General features: G+C 41.9%; 1 protein-coding gene across 2 annotated transcripts in view; it reads left to right on the top strand.

Annotated features, from left to right (window-relative positions):
- Positions 1 to 14,042, top strand: part of DLG5 (discs large MAGUK scaffold protein 5) — a 148,665-nt gene extending 134,623 nt beyond the window's left edge. For both annotated transcript variants that reach the window (XM_036735412.1, XM_036735411.1), the window contains 9 exons: positions 907 to 1,090; positions 2,361 to 2,509; positions 3,195 to 3,365; positions 5,262 to 5,458; positions 7,628 to 7,771; positions 8,172 to 8,299; positions 10,092 to 10,201; positions 10,788 to 10,897; positions 13,431 to 14,042. In XM_036735412.1, the coding sequence (XP_036591307.1) occupies positions 907 to 1,090; positions 2,361 to 2,509; positions 3,195 to 3,365; positions 5,262 to 5,458; positions 7,628 to 7,771; positions 8,172 to 8,299; positions 10,092 to 10,201; positions 10,788 to 10,897; positions 13,431 to 13,534 (1,297 nt within the window). In that variant the 3' untranslated portion in view covers positions 13,535 to 14,042. The remainder of the gene's footprint in view (positions 1 to 906; positions 1,091 to 2,360; positions 2,510 to 3,194; positions 3,366 to 5,261; positions 5,459 to 7,627; positions 7,772 to 8,171; positions 8,300 to 10,091; positions 10,202 to 10,787; positions 10,898 to 13,430) is intronic.
- Positions 14,043 to 22,576: the final 8,534 nt, after the last annotated feature.

Here is a 22,576-nt window from a genome sequence, read left to right as displayed (position 1 = left end):
TTAGGCATATAAATGTGTGACAAAAAAAGAAAAAAATGAAGGCCAAACAGACAGTATTTTTTTTAAATATTTATTTTTATTTTTAGTTTACAACACACGGTTCTACGTAATTTTGAATTCCAGATTTTCTCCCCTCTCTCCCCCCTCCCTCCCCAAGACGGCATGGAATCTTATGTAACTACCACGAATGACTTCGCATTGAATTAATTTATACACTAGTCAAGTTGCAGAGAAGAATTATGACCAATGGAATCAATCATGAGAAAGAAGAAACAGAACCAAAAAAAAAACAAAAAACCAACCCAAAAACAAAAACAAAAGAGAAGAGAAAAAGGCGAGCATGAAGTGTGCCTCAATCTGCATTCAAACTTCATAGTTCTTTCTCTGGATGTAGATAGCATTCTCCATCGTGAGTCCTTTGGAGTTGTCCTTGCACCTTGTGTTGCTGAGGAGAGCGAAGTCTGTCAGGGTTGGTCCTCACAGAATCCATATATCTGTGGTTGTGTATAATGTTCTCCTGGCTCTGCTCTGCTCACTCAGTATTATGTCATGTAGGTTTTTCCAGGTTGTTATGAATTCCCAAACAGACAGTATTTTTTAGATTATCTCCTGACTGTTTTCTGTCTTACTGAGCTATCCATTCATGGCTATAGCCAAGGCAGCTTTTGGAATGGAAGTCCTAGACTCACAGCCTTAGATCTTTGAGCTGGAGGGAATCTCCACAAGCCCTCTGCTCCAGACCCCTTGTTTCAGGAGTTTTCTAGAAGAGGAAACTAAAGGCTTTTCATTTACCTTTCACCTCTAAGATCCAGGCTCACTGTGCCATGGCTTGGACCCCACTTCTCCCTTGAGAAAGGGTCTGTGTGGGTGACTGAGGGACAATTAACTTCCATTCTTCCTCCAAAGGATCTTGGCAGATGCCAACAAGAGAACCCCAGAACCTCGAGTTGTCATCATCAAAAAGTCGCAGGTGGATCTTGGTGTGCAGATATGTGGGGGAAACCTGCATGGGGTGTTCGTGACAGATGTGGAGGATGGTAGTCCTGCCAGTGGTCCCGAGGGGCTGGTGCCAGGGGACCTTATACTTGAGGTGAGGACTTGAGCTAATTAAATGAAGAATTTCTCCCCTATAGAAACCAATTGGAATCTGGGCTTCTCAGCTCTTAGGGAACCCCTTATCTGATGAGGAAAACACTGTTCCCGTCTCTGTTGGTTCACATGTCCCCTTCTCTGTGAGGCTGATCTCAAGCCTCCACACTGTTAGTTTGGTCTCCCTAAAATTCCATTGTGTATGCTTTGTGTATATTTTGTCCATGTTGTGTCCCGTAATAGAATGTAACTACTTTGAGGGCAGGGTCCGTCTTTTATTATCACCAGGGTCTAGCATAGTGCCTGGCACATAGTAGGGGCTTAAAAAATAACTTATTGATGGTTCACTGGGACACCCATAGTCCTTGTCCTCAGGGATCCCCAATCCCCAAACAGGAAGGATATACTTCCCATATTTGAGAAGCCCATCACCTGATAATCGTGAGTGGGTAGGTAGGATAGAGAAAATATTAAAGACAAAGAGATGAACACAAGAAACGTGAGAAGGCACAGGTACCAACTTTGGAGACAGCCAGTTTTTCTGAGAGGGAAGATTCTATTCTCTTTGTAAGTGTTTATTAAGTATCTTCTGTGTGCCAAGCACTGCACTAGGAACTGAGAGCACAAAGATAAAAATGAGAAGATCCTTGCTTTCAGGAGATTATATTCTACTTCAGGGAATCTGTTTCTCTGGAATAAGCCATGGGGGGGACGATAGAGGGTGTCAGCCAAAAATACTCAAAGGAGTAGACAAGAAGAGGCTTAGGAAGTTTAAAATGGAAGGACCTGCCATCTAGGGACAGGGTAGGCAGATTCTCTGTCTCTCTCTCTTTTCTCTTTCGCTCCCTCTCTAGTTCTCCTCAGTCTTCTCTCTTCTTTTTTACTTCTCTCCTTTCATCTTTTTTGTTAGTCTCTCTCCTCTCTTTCTGTCTTTATTCTGTCTCTTTTTACTTCCTATCTCCTCAGCCTTCTCTTTCCTCCTTTCTATTTTTATCTTCTGTCCTGTTCTCTCTTCCTCTGTTCCTTTCTCTTGCCCATCTCTCTTTCTCTGTTTCTTTCTCTCTGTCTCTCCCCCTCTCTCTCTCCCTCCCTTTCTCTTCCTCTTCCCTACTTCTTCCCCACCCCCCCTTTCTTCCTCTGCTTTCCCATCTCTCTTTCTCTCCTTTTGTATCTCTACCCTTCTCTTGTCTCTCTTTCTCTCCTTTGACCTTGCCTTCCTGACCCTCAGCACTCCGGCTGTCCTCATCCCCAATTTTCCTCTCCCTTGGCAGTATGGTTCTGTGGACATGAGGAATAAAACAGCTGAGGAAGCCTACTTGGAGATGCTGAAACCTGGGGAAAATATTCGTGTGAAGGTGCAGTATCGCCTGGAGGATTTCAACAAGGTCAAGGACATTCCAGGAGATGGCTTCTACATTAGGTACTTGGTGGGGGTGGGGCTGCCCCATCTCTTTCACAAAATCCAAGTGGTCTTTTGGCTAGAGTCTGGAGTACAGCCTGTCTCTGCTCAGTATCTCCCCATGTCTTGTCCTTAGGGGTGGACGTAAGGGTGGATATTAATTCATTTTTGTGCTTCTTTACCTTAGTGGCAAGACAAAGTTTCTCAAGTATTTGAGGGACAAAGCAGAACACCAGATTTGGACTTAAGGTCCAAGAAGCTTAAGAGATAGTGGCTTTAATTCTGCCTTGTGGCTGCAAGTCTCGTTATCAACCCCTTGCACTGAGTTTTGATGATTTCCTACACAGAGGAACATTGTGAAACAGTGGCTGCAGAATAGACAGTTACAACCCTTAGGGGGATCCTGTCTGATGGGTGAAGCAGGTTCCCTGCTTTTGGCTGCCTTTGGGCTGGTCAGCAAGAGGCAGTTGGTGCCCTGGGGAAGCTCCTGACCTCCTAAGAAAGACCTAGTCTTTCTTTGGAGGGGGTCTCTGACCCATCAGGAAGCATAGCACCCTGCTCTTTGAGGTACCCCTTTGGATCTGATGGAAGGAGGTATGATGGAGCATAGCTTTTGGGCACTGAATATGAAAGAGCATCCCCTGGGTGCTTAGGATAATAAAGGAAAGACAAGTGCTGATCCTTCTCTCCTTTCCCTCTGGTTCAGGGCTCTATATGACCGACTGGCTGAAATGGATCAGGAGCTGAGCTTCAAGAAGGATGACATCCTCTATATTGATGACACCCTACCCCAGGGTACTTTTGGCTGTTGGATGGCCTGGCAACTAGATGAGAATGCCCAGAAACTGGAAAGAGGCCAGATCCCCAGCAAATACATGTGAGAGGACATCTTGCCCCCCAGGGGCAGAGAGGAGGGAGAAGGGGGGTGTAGAGGTGGAAGAAAATGGGCCTTGTGGTCATTGTGGGAGAGGAGAGAGTCCATAGATCTCATCCTTCTGGGAGTTATGAGATAAGGAAGGACCTTCACTAGTAGTCTTTTTTTTTTAATAGACCAGTGATTCTATTTGTATAGGATATTGGAAGTTCCTTCTGTTGTTGATACAGATACATACCTTTTGTGCATCTTCTAGTCTTAGAGAGTTGCCCAGTGGCCCTGAGAACCTAAGTGAGGGTCACATAGCTAGTATGTATCAGAGGTAAGACTCAACCTTGGTCCAGTTGACTTGGAGGCACCTCTGTCTTTTACAAGATGGGGTCTCTGGGGTATCAGCATCAGAAGACACAACAGAAGGCAGACTGTTGGGAAAGAAAGCTCTGGAGCAGTGGGGTCAAACTCACTTAGAAAAGGGGGCCCCTGGACCAAACATAAGAATCACTACAAGCTGCATATTGGCTTAGAAAAGCACACATCAACATTAGCTAGGTTCTATTGGATTTCCATTTATTTAGTGAACTACTACCCAATTGGATTTTAATCTGGATTGGGCTATCCTTAGGAGTGTTGCCCAGCCGTGTGTGACACCTCTCCTCTGGAGGATATGATTAGTATGGAGGGTAAGAGAGGAAGGAGTGAAGATGATTTCAGATGTGTGAGCCAAGGGAACCAAAAGAGCTAATAGCGAATTCACTTCCTCTGCTCCATTCCTGGGCTTCCCATTATTGCAGTGTGTGAATAGATGCTGTTCCTTTTATTTTAGACCTGTCCAATGCTCAAATTTAATGGCCTGAAGGAATTTCGAATCTCACTGAGATTCTACATAATATGGTAGAAGCCTAGTGAAAGGACAGTACTTCCATTAACTAAGTTATGGAATTTAGACCCAAGTCCTCGTAGCTGTGAGCTCTTGAAAAGTCATTCAACCTTTTTAATAAAAAGCATTTACGTGGTGCTTTAAAGTTTGCAAAGGATTGTACCCATGTGATTTTGTTTGATCTTTACAACAACCCTGGGAGGGTAGGTTAATATCCTCTGTTTACAGATGGGGAAACTGAGGTTGAGAGGTTCAGTGACTTTTCCAGGGTAACACAGCTGGTAAATGTCTGAGGCAGCATGGACTCAGATGTTCTTGACTGCCAAGTCCAGTGGGACTTACCCACTTTTCTGCAATACTTAGTTTCCTTATCTGGCTTGAAATCAGTGACATACTTGCACTCATAGGATTTTCGTGATGCTAAAATGAGCTATGAAGCTCTGTGTAAACTGTCAAGAGCTGTGTAAATTAAGCTGCTGTTATTTATTACTCTTCCCCAGGGGGTTGGCCACCAGGTGATTTTAAAATTATTTTTTGACTACAGCATCTCATGAAGCCCTCTCTTAGGGCATGAAGGGGTTGCAGTCCACATCTGTGCAGCTAAGTGCCCACACTGAGGAAATCACAAAATATTTAAAACAGTCTTATTATCATTATAGCATAACCTGTTCAGGAAGGTATCTGGCCATACCACCAGTCAATTAATGCCCCTCCAAAAACATAACTACATATGGTGAAACCTTGATTGCTACCAGACAGTTTACTTCTAAGGCATGTCTTTGACTCCTGGTATCAGTGATCTAAAAGGAATGGCACCTTTATGTAATGGAATGGGTGGGTGGATGAAGAAAGTAGCTTCAGGTAGACAAATCTATATCTAAAGCACCTGTTGTTGATGTAAGTCCTGGGTCTCATGCCTGCTCTGCTATTCATTAACTGTTTGACCTTGGGTGGCCCTAGGCTAGATGATCCTTGAGTTTCCTGCTCACACTAAAATTCAGCCATACCTTTTCTTACTGTAGGATGGACCAGGAAGTCTCCAGGAGGCACAGCATGTCTGAAGTCAAAGACGAAAACAATTCCTCAAAGACATTGTCAGCCGCGGCAAGGAGATCCTTCTTTAGAAGAAAACAAAAGCATAAACGGAATGGCTCTAAGGATAGCAAAGACTTGCTGGCTCTGGACACCATCAGCACGGACTCCATTCCCTTCCTGGAGGGCAAGTGACTTTGGTGGCCTCAGAATGGCTGGCTATCCCTCAGGTTTCCTTTCCAGACTAAGTTTATAGGCTGCTAGTCGAAGATCTTGGGGAGGGGCTGGGGGGATAATCACTCTTACGTCATCACCATTTGACCCAGTAAGCATTGATTAAAAACCATTTTTGGTGGAGTGTTCCCAAGGCCCCTCCAAGGCATGGTTCTCAGTTCCTATGGGAACAACTTATGTTGATTGGTTTTAATCAGTCATAGATTTCAAACAGGTGTCTTCCTGCTTTTCTTTCCAAACATTGGGTCGAGTTTTCCTTCCCCTCTTCACTTTAAGCTGTATCCAGCACTTTTTTGGTTGACCTCTATGTGCTACACTTCTCATTATCTATAGAACTCCTGTGTATTTCACATGGGGTGTGATAGTCAGACACAGGGGCACAGAGAAGGTTATGGATAGGAGGTATGAATGATGAAAGAATTCTTTATATGCAGGTAACAGAAGAAAAAGTGAGGATTGTGACCCCTTTGATTCCACTCTCCTTGATAGAATTTCTGTACAGTGAATCCTAGCCATCGGTGACTAGCAATGGTTAATTGTTGGGGGAAATTTCTTTTTATTTCTTAACCTATTCCATTCAAGAAGTAGGCATTGGGTATTGCTCAACAGCTGAGAAGTGGTTGTTGACTTGATTCCTCGTTGCCCAGTGCTGTGAAGTTACAAGGGAGGTGTGAGATTGAATGTCTTCCACGGTCCAGTCTCAGTCAGACTTTCTAGTCTTACCTACTTCTACTTCACACAGAGCTGCCCTTCCCGGCCAGGCTGAATTACTGACCATTCCACACATGTTTACTCTGCTTTTATGAGAGGCAAAAGAAAGAGCACTGGGTTTGGAATGAGGAGACTTGGGTCCGAATCTTGGCTCTGGAACTAGCTACTTATTTCCTGGGTGATTCCTTGCCTCTACTTACTACAATTAATAGTCATACCATCTCTCTGGGCCTCAGTTTAATTTATGTATAAAATTAAAGCTGTGACAGAGATGATATCTAACATCTCTTACAGCTCCAAATTCTCTGATCCAGTGCCTGGAACACAATAGGCATTTAATTAATGCTTTTGGACTGACTGTTGTCTGATCCTGTGGTCCAAAGAAAGTCACTTAAGTTTTCTATGCCTCAGTTTCTTTACCTGCAAGATAGGGGTAATAATTCTTGGACCGCTTACTTTTATAGGTCTCTTGTGGGGAAGCACTTTGTGCACCTTTAGAGTGCTATTGAAATGTGAATAGTTGCTGTTTTTTTATCCTTCTCTACTATTTTTCATGGCCAGCTAGGTGGCCCGGTGGCTAGAACGCCTGGTCTGGAGTCAGGAAGACCTGAGTTCAAATCTGCCTTCAGACACTAGCAGTTTGACCCTGGGCAAGTCACATACCCCTGTTTGCCTCAGTTTCCTCATCTGTAAAATGAGCTAGAGAAGGAAATGGCAAACTGTTCCAGTATCTTTGCCAAGAAAACCCCAAATGGGGTCACGGACAGTTGGATGCAACTGAAAAAAAAATGACTTAGCAACCACATACTTTTTCATGACCCATAGTACTCTCTATCCAATGCCTATTTATTCGCAGCTTCAGTCCTTTCCCTCCCTTTCCTGAGCCATTTTAGACCACATCAGCCTCTTATAAGATCACAGACATAGGACTTTGGAGCCCTTTCTTTCTTTCCCTTGAACAAAACACTCCATCTCTTGGCTCCGGGGCATTTTCACTGGCCCAGATGTTTTCCTTCTTCATCTCTGCCTCATGGCTTCCTTTGCTTCCTTGAATTCAAGTTCCAGTTAAATTCCCACCTTCTACAGGGAGTCTTTCCCAATCCCTCTTAATTCTAGTGCCTTCCCTCTGTATATAGCTTGCACATAATTTTTTGCATGTTGTCTCCCCCATTAGATTATGACCTCCTTGAGGGCACATAGTAAGCACTTAACAAATGTTTATTAATTAACTGACTAATATTGTGTGTGTGTGTGTGTGTGTGTGTGTGTGTGTGTAGCTGTAGGGGATGTCTTCCTTAGCTTTCTCTTCCTTTCTGGCAAACTAAAAGATTAGTTCTGGTGAAAGTTAAGGGTTGAGTCATTCTTCTCTCTCTCTGAGCCCCCTACTCATCTCTTGATTTTTCTTTTCCAGATTCAGTCAGCCTGGCCTATCAGCGGGTACAGAAGGTGGACTGCACTTCTCCAAGGCCTGTTTTGATCCTAGGGCCTTTACTTGATGCTGTGAAGGACATGTTGGTGAAGGAGGCTCCTGGGAAGTTTTGCAGATGTCCTCTGGGTAAGTAGGCCTCTTGGGAAGACAGAATGCCTTAGTTAGCCAATATTGGTGACCACAATGCCGTCTGTAAGGATACTTACTCATATTGTGTCTCTCTTATTCTTCCTACTACATCTTATTGTTTGGGATAACAAGTTAGCATTAGAAAGAACAATTAAATTTACTCAGGAGAAACTATAAGATTACTAGAAAGTTTGGGGAAAGATTTATGAGAAGATGTCAGGAAACCAAGGAGTGTTTAATATAGAAAAGAGAGAGAAGACTTCAGGGCACCTCAAAGTATAGGAAGGGTTGTGACCCAGAACCAGGTTACCAGAACAAGATGTTATCCTAAGTAGGAGTGAGAGGGATTTAGGGTAGCTCCAAGGAAAGAGAGCCATTCACATCTTGTGTCTTTCAGAGGTGATGAAGGCCTCCCAACAGGCCATTGAGCGAGGGGTCAAAGATTGCCTGTTCATCGACTATAAAAGGAGAAGCGGCCATTTTGATGTGACCACTGTAGCATCAATAAAGGAGATAACAGAGAAGGTACTGATGTTCTCCAAAGTGTCCCTGCTTTAGTTTGTAGATGGAGAGCCAGAGAGAGCTCGAGAAGTAGCTGTGGTCAGCCCTGGGGGCTCTACGATATTTCTCTGTGATGTTCCCTCTCTTTCTCTCCTATATTTTTGGTTTGTTTTTCTCCTGCCGCTGAGTCTACTGTCCTTTTGCTCTCCCTGGAGCTTGAACCCTGTTATTCCTTCTCCTGCCTTCAAGACTCACCCCTCAAGCAGTCACCCATAGGGTAGTTTGTTTGACACAATTCAGGCTCGAGAGTGGATAAGACTTCAATATTAGGTCTGAATTTTCCTCCAACTGGCTATGTATGTATCCTGTATGTTCTACTTCATCTGTATCAACCATCAGCCCACAGATTAGCAATCAGTGAAAGTTTTTAATAATTTTGTTTTTAATACCACCTGTGTTTCCCAGTAGCTCCCCCTTCTCCTTATCAATTAATGAGCATTTACTGTCACTTATAACAAAGGTTAAAAAAAGGGGGGGGAAAGCAGCCCACAAAAGCTAACCAATATATCAGTACATATTATGTGCAGCATTCCATATGTGTAGTTCCTCCCCCTCTGTAAAGAATGGTGAGAAATGCCTTCTTATGTCTTTTTAAAATTGGGGCCAACCATAGACGTCATAATTTCACGACATTCAGTTTTCTTGGTTTTGCAATCATGCTTTCCATTTACCTTGTTGTCATTGTATGTGTTGGTGTGTGTTTGTGTATGTGTCTACGTGTGTTGTGATTGACAGCATTTGTCAGTACTTCCCATGGCCCTGGGCAAAGAAGGAAAAACATGGCATTGGGGGAAAATGAGGCTTTTTAGCCCAATTCTGCTGTGGGTGTTCCAAAAGAGAAGAGAGAGAGACAAGTGACAACACACAGACACACAACACACACACACACACAGAGACACAGACACAGACACACACATAAACACATAGTTTCACTGGTTATACCTACTTTACTTGGCAACAGTTCATTTAAGTCTTCCACGTTTCTCTGTGTTCATCAGTCGTCATTGCTTAGAGCAAAGTAATCTTCTGTGATATTCCTGTACCACAGTATTCCCCAGCTGATGAGCACCTACTTTGTTTCCAGTTAGTTGCAGTTATTTTCTTCTTAGTAGAATGATATGTACTGAATATGGTACTGGACTGGGAGTCCAGAGAGTCTGGATTTTAGTCCCAGCTCTGCCTTTAACTTACTTTACCGAAGCATGTAGCATCCCTGGACCTCTGTTAAAATAGCAGGTTGATTATATGATTCCCTGCTTTGGTAGAAATAAGTGGTTTTTTTTTATAAACTGTGCTTTTGTGTCCATCTTTAGAGGAGGTAGATATTTTCCAGGTAACACTCAGCATCCGTGAATTCATAGATGCATAGGGTAAATTCAGGCTGCTTGGATCTCACCTCACTGAAGTCAAGCAGCTGGTGTCGCCATGACACAGCCTTTGACTTGAATCAGTTTCTCAAAGTTTGTAATTTATTGTTCATGGAAGCGATGTTGTACTTCCTTAATGATCGTTAGATACTTATGTGTTAATTATAGATTAAGAGTAATGTGGAGCAGGTGGAGGGTAATACGATGGAAACATTAAAGAATTCTTTACAGTAGAAGGAAGGAGTTTGGTCAGAAGACTTGCTTATGTATTGGCTTCCTTAGAGAAGATGAAATGTTTATGAAACGACCATGTACTGCCCCGTCCACTGATTCTGCCCAGGCGTTCCATTATCTTAGTGTACTGATGGTGTGCTGATTTATTACCTTAGGACTGCCACTGTCTCCTGGACATTGGTCCACATGCCATTGAGCGGCTCCATAGCATCCACATCTACCCCATCGTCATCTTTATCCGCTACAAGAATGCTAAACAGATCAAGTAAGTGACCTCCAGAGTCGATGCTTCTGGGTCCCTATCAGGGTGGGTCAAGGGGTTGTACTAAAGTCATAGTTTCCCTCTCTTGTTAAGAGACAGGGTTGGCACATTGGAACATTGGACTTGGGGGCAAGAGGCCTGGGTTCTGGTCTAAATTCAACTACTAACTTGCTAGGTGAGGGTGGGACTTTGCATTAGCTATGTCACTTCCCTTTCCCTTAGTCTTTTTATCTGTAAAATGGTGGAATTAGATGTAGATGATTTCTGAAGGACCTTTTAGCTCTAACATTCCCTGACCTTGTCTTCTTTGCCCTCGTGATTCCAGCAAAGGCACTGGAGTCATCATGTACATGTACATATTTAAAATTTTTTCCATTGCAAAGATGCTTTCTGGTGCATTCTCCCCTACCCCACTTCTGGCAGCAGAGTCAGGTTACTCCTTTACAAGGATGCACGCCAGGGGGCTCCCTTCACCATGGTTACCCTTTTCTATGGATGCTTCCCATAGCTCTGTGACAAAAAAGGCTAGCAGTGGCGATGGGGAAAAGTGAGGCCTCTTAGTCTAATTCTGCTGCAAATGTTCCAACAGAGAACAGAGAGACCCCATCTTCCTGAGGGACAAAGTCACGCAGAGATATTCCAAAGAACAGTTTGAGACAGCTCAGAAGATTGAACAGGAATACAGCAAGTATTTCACAGGTGAGCTATCCTTTGGCATGAATGGGCTGGGCCAGGAAGCTGATGTCACCTGTTTCTTTTGCAGAAGTGGGAGTGGGGGTGGGAGAGGGTGAGGTGGACCCAACAATTTTGGAAAATGTGAGGTTTGCTGGCCTTGCTTTATTGTCTAATATCAGGCTCAATATTTCATTGTTGGGGGCGGGGTGGGATGGTGGTGGTTGGGAGAATCCCACCAGATCAGTCTTTCTTTTTTTAATAACACTTTTTTTTAATGAACAAGCACTTGTTTTCTCACTTTCTCACTGCTTCCCTCCCCCACCCCCCCAAGACCCAAATAGGAAAACAGAGCCCTTGGAACAAATATGCATACTCAAGCAAAACAAATTGCCACAGTCTCACTCTGTGTATTCTTTGAAATTTTATTAGGTAAGATCCTAGGCTACAAATACTAAAACAAAACCATCCCTGACCTCAAGGTGTTTACATTCTCTGTGGGCACTCATGTTTGTATATTTAAAATCTGAACTCTTAAGTCCCACATTTTTAACCTGTCTATGTACCCATTAAATGTGGGGATTATGGCTGTATTCTGTGCTTGGTAATAGAATGCATACTTTTATAAATAGTTATAATATCTATAATAACAGATAACTGATCCTTTCAGCATCAGAGGGCAGAAAGGTTGGTTGCTGTCTCATGTTGGTCTGAGGAAGGTCTAAGCTAGACATTTTTCATTTACCTTGTTAAAAGCCCAAGACCCCGGTTTTCTTGCTGATGATTTATTCTCTGGCTTCCAAATCATTTTGAAAATTTGAAGCAAACTGCCAGGAGAGGACAAGAATTGTAGGCTGGAAGTTGGGGGTCAGTTTTAGTAGTGGTGCCTGCCAGGAGGGGAAAATGTCTGATAAAGTTTAGTTTTATTTTCCTATCTTTAGCATCTCACATCCCACAAAGTATTTGCTCCATTTTAACTCTCAGCTATAGAGATTGTATGATACTTAGCCATCACAGATGTGTAATGTTAGACACACTTACAGATGACGTCACTGTATTATTAGTTCTACTTAATTGTTTTGTTACAGGAAACCATTCACAAAGTGGGAGTAATTTGTAAATGTCCTAGATGGAAAAACAAAACACATGGGTAATTTATTTTTTCAAAGAAAGGAAAAAAGATACTTAGCCACTTGCATTTACATTTCTTTTTACTTTTCACAGGAATCTGACTGGTAGTTTACAATCATGACAGACACTCCAGAACTGTTGTCTGAAATGTCAAGATTCCACTGAGTGTAAGGTTGGGCAAATCCAGCTTACTTAGGTGGTGTTTCCCTTAGGACTAGCTTTTTCAAGTTAAAAAAATAATTGCTGATTTTTTTCTGGATATTGGGACGATGGAATGCCTGTCTCCTTGAAAGTCTGTCAGAAACCTTAAATCCCATGTTTACTGATCATTTCATCATCCTATGGTACAAAACCATTTAAAATAAGGAACAAAATATATTTTATAATAGAGTTACATTTTATATATTCATTTCAGCATCCTATCTTATGAAACCATCTTAAATGAGGAGCAAAATTTATTTTACGGAAGTTATATTTAATATATTTTTATTTTAATAAATTAAAAATAGATATTAGTATGAGTGTTTATAATATTTTATAATAGTGTTTCATCTATTTTTCTATCTCAGCTCCACTTTCCTGATAGTATCAGGAACAGGGCTCAGAAATAACTAAAAGTGGGCAGTGGAGAGGCAGAGAATGAAGGGAAAACCAAGAGCCTGCTAAACAGAGCTTTGTAACTAGGTGTGAGTGATCAATGCTTTGTCTCAGTGCATGGAAGTTGAGAGTACTGATAGTACTTCTGTAGCAGATAGAAACCAACAACTGAGCTTTTAGTACCTCATTAGCAAGAAACAATTATTTAAAATAAGCAGTTACTACTTGGCCTACTTTATTCCTGCCATATCAATACAACTCAGGGGAGAGCTTCAGCCTTGCCCATCCTGTTCCTTTGAAGCAACTCTGAAGTATCCCAGGATTTAGGATTCTCTTTGCTGACTCAGTCTCTACCCCGAGGAAGAGATTTCCCAGAGCCCAGACTCCAACCCTCAAGCCCCACTTCCCTTGGGTGAGAGCAGGGAGTTAGTTACCAGTTACACTCCTTCCAATATGATGGAGGGCCATGAGGCTTTACTACTGTCTTGTCACTGAAGCCAAAGGACTCTTGAATCTTTCCATTTTCCTTGAAGCTGAACCCTCCTGTGTGTTCTTCTCTCCCAGTTAGAATGTGATCTCCTTGAGAACAGGGATTGTTTGGCTTAAGGATTGGCACACAATAAGTATTTAAGTACTTTTCATTCCTTCCTTCCCTCCATGGGACCTCTTTTCTCCAAAGTCCAAGGTCTTGCCTCCAGTGTAGCTCAGCTTAAAAAGTTGTCTTGGGGCTGCCTTCATTCTGTTTCTGAGATTTCCCATCTACCACCTGGACAGCTGATCTTGCAATAACCAAGAATTGACCTTTCCTCTGTTGCATCTCTGTGTTCAACAGGTATTGTCCAGGGTGGAGCCCTTGCTAACATTTGCACTCAGATCCTGACGACTGTCGATGAAGAACAAAATAAAGTCCTGTGGATTCCAGCTTGCCCACTATAGACAGACAATTTGCTGTGAAATGCAGAACATACTCTTCCAATGTAAATAGATGGCCAGACTTTAAATATTATATATATTCAGACAGTTCTTCATGAAGGGGATTAAGACACTAACATGGATAACCAAAAGCACCTGCTTAAGTGGCTGAATTAGACCGAAGCCTTGGCCAGCGGAATTCATTTCTCTCTCACTTGTGCATTTATTTTCCTAGAGAGAGAGAGAGAGAGACACTGACTGACTTTTAATACGGTGGGGGTACAAGGTAGACCAGCCTTTTTTTTTCCTTAGCCAGCAGATTATCAATGCTGCAGAAAGAACCTTCTAGATTCACAAGTTTACAAACCTTTTCTAAGTATTTGGTTGTTTATATTTACTTGAATGTCCTCTTGTCATTGTGGCCTGTTGCCTTCTCTGTTCCTCTCTCCTACCGTCCTCATCTCTTCCTCTTGTGTTTCTCTTGTTCAGTCTGTCTTTTTTGTGCCATTCTCAGTGAAGCCACTTTTTTGAATAGAAGGGAGAGGGCACTCTGAGGTGGGGTGGGGGGAAGAGGGGAGCGGACTGCATGTTTGTACTGGAGTCAGTGAAGGTGGGGCCAGAGAAGGGGGAACTTGGTGGGCTTTGGAAATTCTCCTGGGAGCTCTGGAATCATATCTCAGATAGATTTCCAGGGTGATCCTTTTGCCTAGTTTGGGGTGGCACAATTGGTGCCCTTTTAGGACATATATTTGCCAGTGGAAAGGCCTCTCCTGTATTTTGGAGTTATTTTAAATTCTTCTGGTTGAAATTGCTTCTCTCCTCCCTCCTCCCCCCGACTCTACCTGCATAGATTTCATATTTAAAGACTGTAATGTGATCTGATCATTCTGAACTTAATTTGTTAAGTAATAAAATAATCAGTTGGGTTTGGGGGACTGCTGGTGGTGGTGGGAGGAGGGGGAAAAGGCAAGGCAGTAAACTCGGTCCATTGCATGCTGTTCTGTCATTTTTAAAAGTCTGTAAATATCAATAGCTTTTACTGGTGCGATTTTGCAGGATAATTCTTCTGCTTCGTTCTTCAGTGTCTGTAGCAGTCACATAATTGTGTTTTATTTTTTTTTTAAATTTGATATGAAAATGGTCACAGTTTTGGGCTTTGGATCAAAAGCCTTTAGTAGTGTTCACACTGTCTGGAATCAGTAAATAAAAACCAAGGGGTTTTTTCTATTGCTTGCAACACTCAGTCACGCTGTGTACCCAGCTCTGTGATAATGCAGCATCTTGGATTAGCTTGTGTACTTCGAAAGCTTGGGTGGGCCCTGGAAGAAGATTGCTTCTCCCTTCTCCATCAACTATTTGTCCTCCTTGTAGGTACTGTACTCTCTTTGGTATATCCCAGTTTAATTTGAGGAGGCTTTATGGACTGTTCCTAACATTTCATTTTTCTAGCAAGAAGTCTTAAATTTTTTTTAGTTCTAGACTACAGGTTGTAGTTTTGTGTTTTATTTGCGTTTTAAAAAAGAATAAATAAAAAAGGGATTTTTTTTTTCTTGCACAGTTCCTCAAAAGAAAGAACTATATCAGTCCTGAATTTTGTTCCTTGTTTTACAGGTACACATTTTCTAGCTCAAACTACTTAAACAAAAATATAAAAATATTTTAAAAAATAAAAATAAAAAAACAAACCACAACTGTAGATTATGTATTGATGCATTACCTAAACGAAATAGCTTTCGTATTGAGGGGTAGCAGGGTTTTTGTTTGTTTTTTTGGTGTTTTGTTTTTTCTTCCCCTGAGTTGAGGATAGAGTTGGACTTTGGTACGATTGAAACAGACAGGTACTGTTCTGACCAGGATTTTCTGTACTAAAAAAAAAAAGTCACTTTGTATAAAAATACCAAAAAAGCTGAAGAAACTGATTAGTATGACAAATAAAGGTCAATTTCTGTAACTCGCGTTTCAGTGTTCTTTATTAGCTTTCCCCCATCTACTTCTTTGCCTTCCGAGTCAAATTGTTGCCTTCTGTAAAATGAGGGATTGGTTCAATGGAAAGAACACATTGGCTCTGCATTGTGTCAAGGCAGTCATTTTATTCCTCCCTGATTGATTCCCTGTATCATTTTCTACAGACATGATTCACATTTTTTCTTCTCTCCTTCAAGCCTCCCACCCCTCCTCCTTGCTTTCCTCTTTCAGCTGAGGAACTCACCTCTGAGAAATCAAGACCATTCAATGTGAGGTCCTTCTGTTCTCTGGTAACAAGGTAGGCTTTCTCCTTGCTAAAGTCAATTTATCTACACGTGTATTTGGTCTCATCTCCTGTTGTCTCCAACAGATTGCGACCTCAATCATCCCTTCTCTCTCAAATCAGATTTCTCCTATCTACTGGTTCCTTCCCTACTGCCTTCAAATGCAAGTCTCCCACATCTTAAAAAAAAAAAATACCTTCACTAGACCCAACAGTTCCCTCAAGCTGCTGTCTTTTATTCCTTCTCCCTTTCTCAGCCAAACTTTGAGAAAAAGTTGTCTTCACATACCCTCCTCATGTCTCAACTCTTTGCATTCTGTTTTCGCCATTAGAATATGAGCTCCTTGAGAGGAGGGACTTACCCTGCATTTTTGTCTTTTACTCCAGTGCTTAGCCCAGTGCCTGGCATATAGTTGGCTAAATGCTTGTTGACTAATGACAGACTAGCTTTAGACTTCTCACTTAATTGAAACGGCTCTCTCCAAAGTTATCAATGATTTCTTATTTGCCAAATCTGATAGTGTTTTCTCAGCCCTCACCCTTCTCAGTTTGTCTGCTGCATTTGATATTGTGGACCTCCCTCTTCTGTACATTCTTTCCTCGGAGGGTTTTTATGTTACTGGTCTCCACTGGTTCTCCTCCTGACTGTCTGATTGCTCCTTCTCAGTCTCCTTTGCTGGCTCATCATCTTTGTCAACACTCTTACCACAGTGGGTATAACCCAAGGGTACACCAATATTCTATGTATTCTATACCCCAAGGGTCTCACCTGGGCTCTCTTCATTCTTTCTCTGTTCATTCTCTCGGTAACCTCTTCAGTTTCCATGGGTTTAACTACTTTTTTTTTTTTTTTTTGCAAACAACACACACATGTAGGCATATACATAGCTTTAGTCTCTCTCCCTTGAACTTCAGCCCCCATCCCCAGTTGCCTACTAGACATATAAACGATGTCTTAAAGACATCTCAAACATAACAGGTGCAAAACTGAGTTCATTATGCCTGCCCTCCACCCCCCCCCAAAAAAAACCCTGACCTCTCAAAAACCTTCCTCCAATTTTCCTTATTTTGTCAAGGGCAGCACCATTCTTTGAGTCTCCCAAGCTCATAACCTTGGCATCATCTTTGATTCTTCCATCTGCCTCACCCTCCCACATTTAATTAGTTGCCTTTTTCACCTTCATCTCTAGCATCTGACCTCTCTACTCAAATAGCTACCACCTTCATTTAGTTCCTCATCATCTTTCACCTAGATGCTTATAGCAGCCTCTGTCTCTCACCACACCAGTCCATCCCACACACTGCTGCCAAGGCAATTTTTATTAAGGCCAGATCTGGCCATGTCACTCCCTGCTCAGTCAGCTCCAGTACCTTTCTGTTTCTTATAGGAGCAAATGTAAACTCCTCTGTTTAGCCTTGAAAGCCCCATCCAATCTGACCCTAATTGATCTTTCCAGCCTCTTTGTCCATTATTCCCCTTCCTGTATTTTTATTTCAACCAAACTGGATTTCTTTTTTTGTTTTAGCTTATTTTATTTTTTAAATAAAAAGTTTTTTAAAAATTAATCTATTCCTCCCACTCCCCTGCCCACAAAACCAACAAGTCCTACTTTTTCGACCTATCCGCAGTTTTTGACACTCCTTGATACTCTTTTCTCTAGGTTTTGGTGACACTTCCCTGTCCTGATTCTTTCCTGTAAGTCTGACTGCTCTTCAGTTTCCTTGATCTGCATCAAGGTCACACCCACTAACTATGGTTCTGTCTATACTGTTTCACTTGGTGATCTCATCAGCCCCTTTGGATTTAGTTATCTTCTCTGCTGCTGATTCCCAGACCTCCTTACCAGTTACTAACCCTTTTTCCGACCTCCAGTCTCACTTCTCCAGCTACACAACAGGTATCTCAACCTGGATATCAAAGAGCACTCACAGTTTGGTAACTTTCTGACCATAGTTCCAAGTTGCTTCTCAGAATGGTTGGACCAGGACCAATTCCTAGGTCCACCAGCAGTGTACTCGTGGGCCTGTTTGCCTGAAGCTTCCCCTACATTTGACATTTTACCAGTTTGATAGGTATCAGGTGGAACTTTAAAGTTGCTTTTATTTGTATTTCCCTAACTGTTCAGGATTCAGAGCATTTTTCATGTGATTGTTGATAGCTTGGATTTCTTTTAAAACTATCTGTCATCAAGCTAAATTTCAGTTCCTTCCTCACAACACTCACGGTGCCACCTTTCACCCCCGTGCTTTTGTATGGGATGCCCCCCACGCCTAGAATGCTCTCCTCCCCCCTCGCACATGGAATCCCTTTTCCTACAAGTCCCACCTTCTGCATGAAATCTTTCCTGATCCTCCCAAATGCGAGTGTTCTGCTCATGAAACTATCTTGTTTTAACTACTTCTATTTATTCTTTTTTATATTCTGTCCATACTTACATAGGTCTGTGTTGTCTTCCCATTAGGAATGCTTGCTTCCACTGAATAGGGATTGCTAACTCTGTGTGTGTGTGTGTATTTTGATCCCCAGCCTGACACTTAGTAGTCTTAGAATAAACGTTGATTTATGATCAGTGATCTCAAAGGCCCCTTCCATCTCAAAGCACAAAGAATGAAACAATCCCCACACAAAGAACTTACAGTCTAACGGGGGAGAGAACAAGTATACATATAAAAATACATGGGGGGCAGCTAGGTGGCACAGTGAGTAGAGCACCGGCCCTGGAGTCAGGAGGACCTGAGTCACTTAACCCCAATTGCCCTGCCTTTCCCCCTCCAAAAACCAAATATATATATACATACATACACATATATGTGGACTAAGTTTAGTATGATAAGTGTGAACATGTAGTAAGCAGTTAAATACCAGGTTATTTGGGAGGATGGCACTAACATTTGGGGGTGTCAAGAATGACTTCACACAGAAGATGGTGCTTTGGGCTATTGAGAAGTGAGACCACTTACCCAAAGGCACACAGGTAAGTAGGTTCTGTGGCCTGGACTCCAGTTGAGGGCTCTTTCCAACATCCTGTGCTTTTGCTAAAGTCTCAGAGGCATCATTGGCTCTATTCTCACCCTTGCCTTGATGTTGAATCAGTGATCAAGCCTTGCTCTTCTAATTGCCTCTTTTATAGGACCACTACCATTGACTTGGTTCAGTCCCTTATCAGACCATATCCAAACCTCATTTTGCAGGAGCTTTCTAACAATATGGTAGTAGGGAAAGCGCTGGGTCTGTAGTCAAAAGATCTGGGTTTGAATCTTAACTTTGCCATTTATTATCTGGATGACCTTGGGTAAGTCACTGACCCTCTTTGGGCCTCAGTTTCCTCATTTCTAAAATAAAGGGGTCAAGCTAGATGTCCTCCAAATCCTAATTAGCCTTCTGCTTCCAACTAGATACATATTCTTCAAATTCAGCTTGAATGACAACACTCCACTATTTAGAAACTTTGGGAAGGTTACCAATGCATAGGATTGTAGATTCTTTTTTTTTGGTTTTTGGGAGGGGGAAGTCAGGGCAATTGGGGTTAAGTGACTTGCCCAAGGTCATACAGCTAGTAAGCGTGTCAAGTGTCTGAGGCCAGATTTGAACTCGGGTCCTCCTGACACCAGTAGGGCTGGTGCTCTACTCACTGTGCCACCCAACTGCCCCTCCACCATCCTTCTAATGTGCATTGTGTATTTCTTCCCAGAGTTCCCTTTCCTTTCTGCTTTGCCTACCACAGCCTTCTTGGCTAAACCTCAGGGATTCTTCCCTTCTTTCAACATTACACTGTTTTAGGTACCACTCGGTTAGTCCTTCCATATACTTTCATTATTGTTTCAACATCCCCCCTCAATTCAGTTAAAAAGGCATTGAGTGAATGCCTACTATGTGCCAGGTACTATGTTAGGCATTTGAGATACAAATAAAAACGAAGCCATCCCTGCCCTCCAGGAACTCACGCCCCACTTATGTTCTAAGGAAAACTGATTATATTGAGACACTTATAAAAACATAAATAAAGCAAATTCATGGACCCTAGATTAAGAACCCTTGGACCAGCTGCTCCCAAAGGGTTCCTTCTGGCACTCAAATTCTAGGATTGTCCAGTTTTAGCGATCCAGTATTCTTATCCCAGTGGAGACCAGAGGTCGGGGGTAAGAGTTGGTTTGTTCCTGAAACAAGACAACTTCTGAGGCGCTTCTCTCCCCAACCTTTGATCCTGGGTTAGCTGTTAGTCTGTGCATTGTGGCATCAAATCAGGAAAACCTGCCATTCAAATGGCTTTGTTATATTGTATTTTGTTTAAAAATATATATAGACTGCTAGAAATGACCTTGGCCTGTGGAGTTAGAGCTCACTCTGATGAAACCAACCTTCCTAAGGTGAATTAGCATATGATAAGAGCTTTGGACCTCGTAGGGAAAAGTTAACAGACGTGGGGATGGAATTTTAAACAGGCTTTGCCCCCAACTCTCTTCAGAGCTCAGCTCAAATGCCACTAGCTAGTGGAGGTCTTTTCTGAACTTCCAAGTTGCCAGTTCTCCCCTCCACCCCCATCCCAGCCCAATAGTTTATATTCACGTTGTGCATGTTTATAACATGTCTCTCCTGATAAAATGTAACCTCCTTGAGCACAGGGGCTGTTTAATTTTTTTAATCTTTGTTTCTCCAGTGCCAGCAGAGTGCCTGGCACAGAGCAGCTCCCTAATAAATACTTGTTAATGGAGTAAAATGGGAGCCTCTTAGGCAAAGAGTCTGGGATTCTGGGATCTCTCTGGCCTTGTTTTTACTTCTTGTGGAAGGCAGTAGGCACTCCTATGACTGTATGCGTCCTCTGCTCCACCCACTCAGGGCAGGGCTGCTATGTTAGGTATTCAGCCTGTGAGATAGATGGATAATTTCACATATATATGCCATACACACACACACACACACAATTTCATGTATACGTACAAATATGTGTATGTATACAAATATAAAATAAATGCATGTAGTTATAATATATGTACACACACAAATATGTGCATGTATACATATGGGATTTCACACAAGTCCACATAAACACATGCACATATACTTTCATATTACACTATATGATTTCACACGTATGCATGCATAAACACATGTGCATATTTACACAAATGTGTGACATGAGCACATGTTTATATGTATTCATATACACATAGTTTCATATGGATATATTTGCAAACATATGTGCAAGTATACATGTATCATTTCATATGCATTTATACAAATACATATAATTTCATATGTATACACACATATGGTTCACATATATGTGTAAATATGTATATTTTATGTATACATATAATTTCATGTGTATATATACACAAATGTATATGCGCACATACACATCATTTCATAAGCCTACACACAAATATATAATTCTGCATATATTCATACAAACATGTGCACTGTACACATGTGATTTCATATGTATATACACATATATGCACACATATACATATAATTTCCTATGTATACAATGCATGAATATATAATTTCATATGTACAAATATAATCTCATGTATATACATACATGGTTTCATGTGTCTATATCCACAAAAATATGTGTATGTATATACATATAATTTCATATATTTACACAAATGTATATAATTTCATATGTGTATGAACATATATATTTTATTTATGTACAGATGAAATTATATATACAAGATCATAAACATAGAATAGAACATATAAAATTGTATGTATATTTTTTCTTCTTGGCTTTGGGAAAGTTTAAGTCTGAAGCAGCCAAAGACTGACCCCCATCTTCCTGGTCCCATTGCTGAAGGTCTCTGGTAGATTTTCAGGTTTATTTAAAGTTTCCCTCACCCTGGGCAGGATGCGTTGTCAGGAGGTGGACTTTCACGTTGCTGGGTCTTCACTTCTGGGATCCAGAGGCTAAGAATCTGCTGATTCCCAGGGCTGCTGGCCTGGCCTTGACCACAGAGAAAGTGGGCGGTGATTCCTCAGCCCAAGCTGTTGAGCAGCTGCAGAGCTTCCAAAGGATAAACTGGGAAAGGGCTAAAGGGCGGATTCTAACAGCGTCTGCTCCTTGTAGCTGTTTTTCCCAGTCCGTCCTAGAGTGTTCTCTGCTCTTTTAGGAAGCCTGCTTACCCAGAGGCAGGTTTTAAATAAAACGTCTAATAACAGCGCCTCAGATTTCACAGAATGTTCACATTGGAAAGGACCGTAGAAGTCACCATGTTTGACCGTGTCATTTTATAGAAGAGGAAATAGTAGCCTAAAGCAGGGCAAATGTGACTTGGTCAAGCCCTAAGAGCTATTTCATGGAAAAATCTGGGAGTAAAACCTTGGTCCTCCTGATTTTCAGTCCAATTTATTTTTCCACTTCATGGATTTCTCAGGCAACTGATTTTAGAAAAGAAAGACACAACAGACCTCCCAGTGAAGAAAAGAAGGATGATTTCTGTCCTTTATGCTACAGGTTGGGAAACTGAGTCAGAGAGGTTAAGTCTTGGTTAGTTAGAATGAATGAATGGAAAAATATTTATTAAGTTCTTGCTTTGGGGCAAGCACTGAGAAGCAAATATAAAAGCAAAGACAATTTCTGCTTTCAAATAGCTGATGGAGGGTGGCAGGGGGGACTTCTCACATTGGGGATTGGAGGATGGGTGGCTATGGAGGAGCTTTGTAGTCCTGAAATACTATAGAGATAGTAAGACCAAAGAGGTGTCCGTCCCCTTGCTGGAACCAGAACTTAGTTGACTTGATTATGGTTCCAGCATTGAAGTGGGGAGAAGGGAGGGCGTGGGGGCAAGGCTGCCTTGATCCTTGACTC

This window comes from Trichosurus vulpecula, chromosome 8 (genome assembly GCF_011100635.1).
Source record: "Trichosurus vulpecula isolate mTriVul1 chromosome 8, mTriVul1.pri, whole genome shotgun sequence".
NCBI classification, from domain to species: domain Eukaryota; kingdom Metazoa; phylum Chordata; class Mammalia; order Diprotodontia; family Phalangeridae; genus Trichosurus; species Trichosurus vulpecula.
This window is presented reverse-complemented; position numbering and strand designations above follow the sequence as displayed.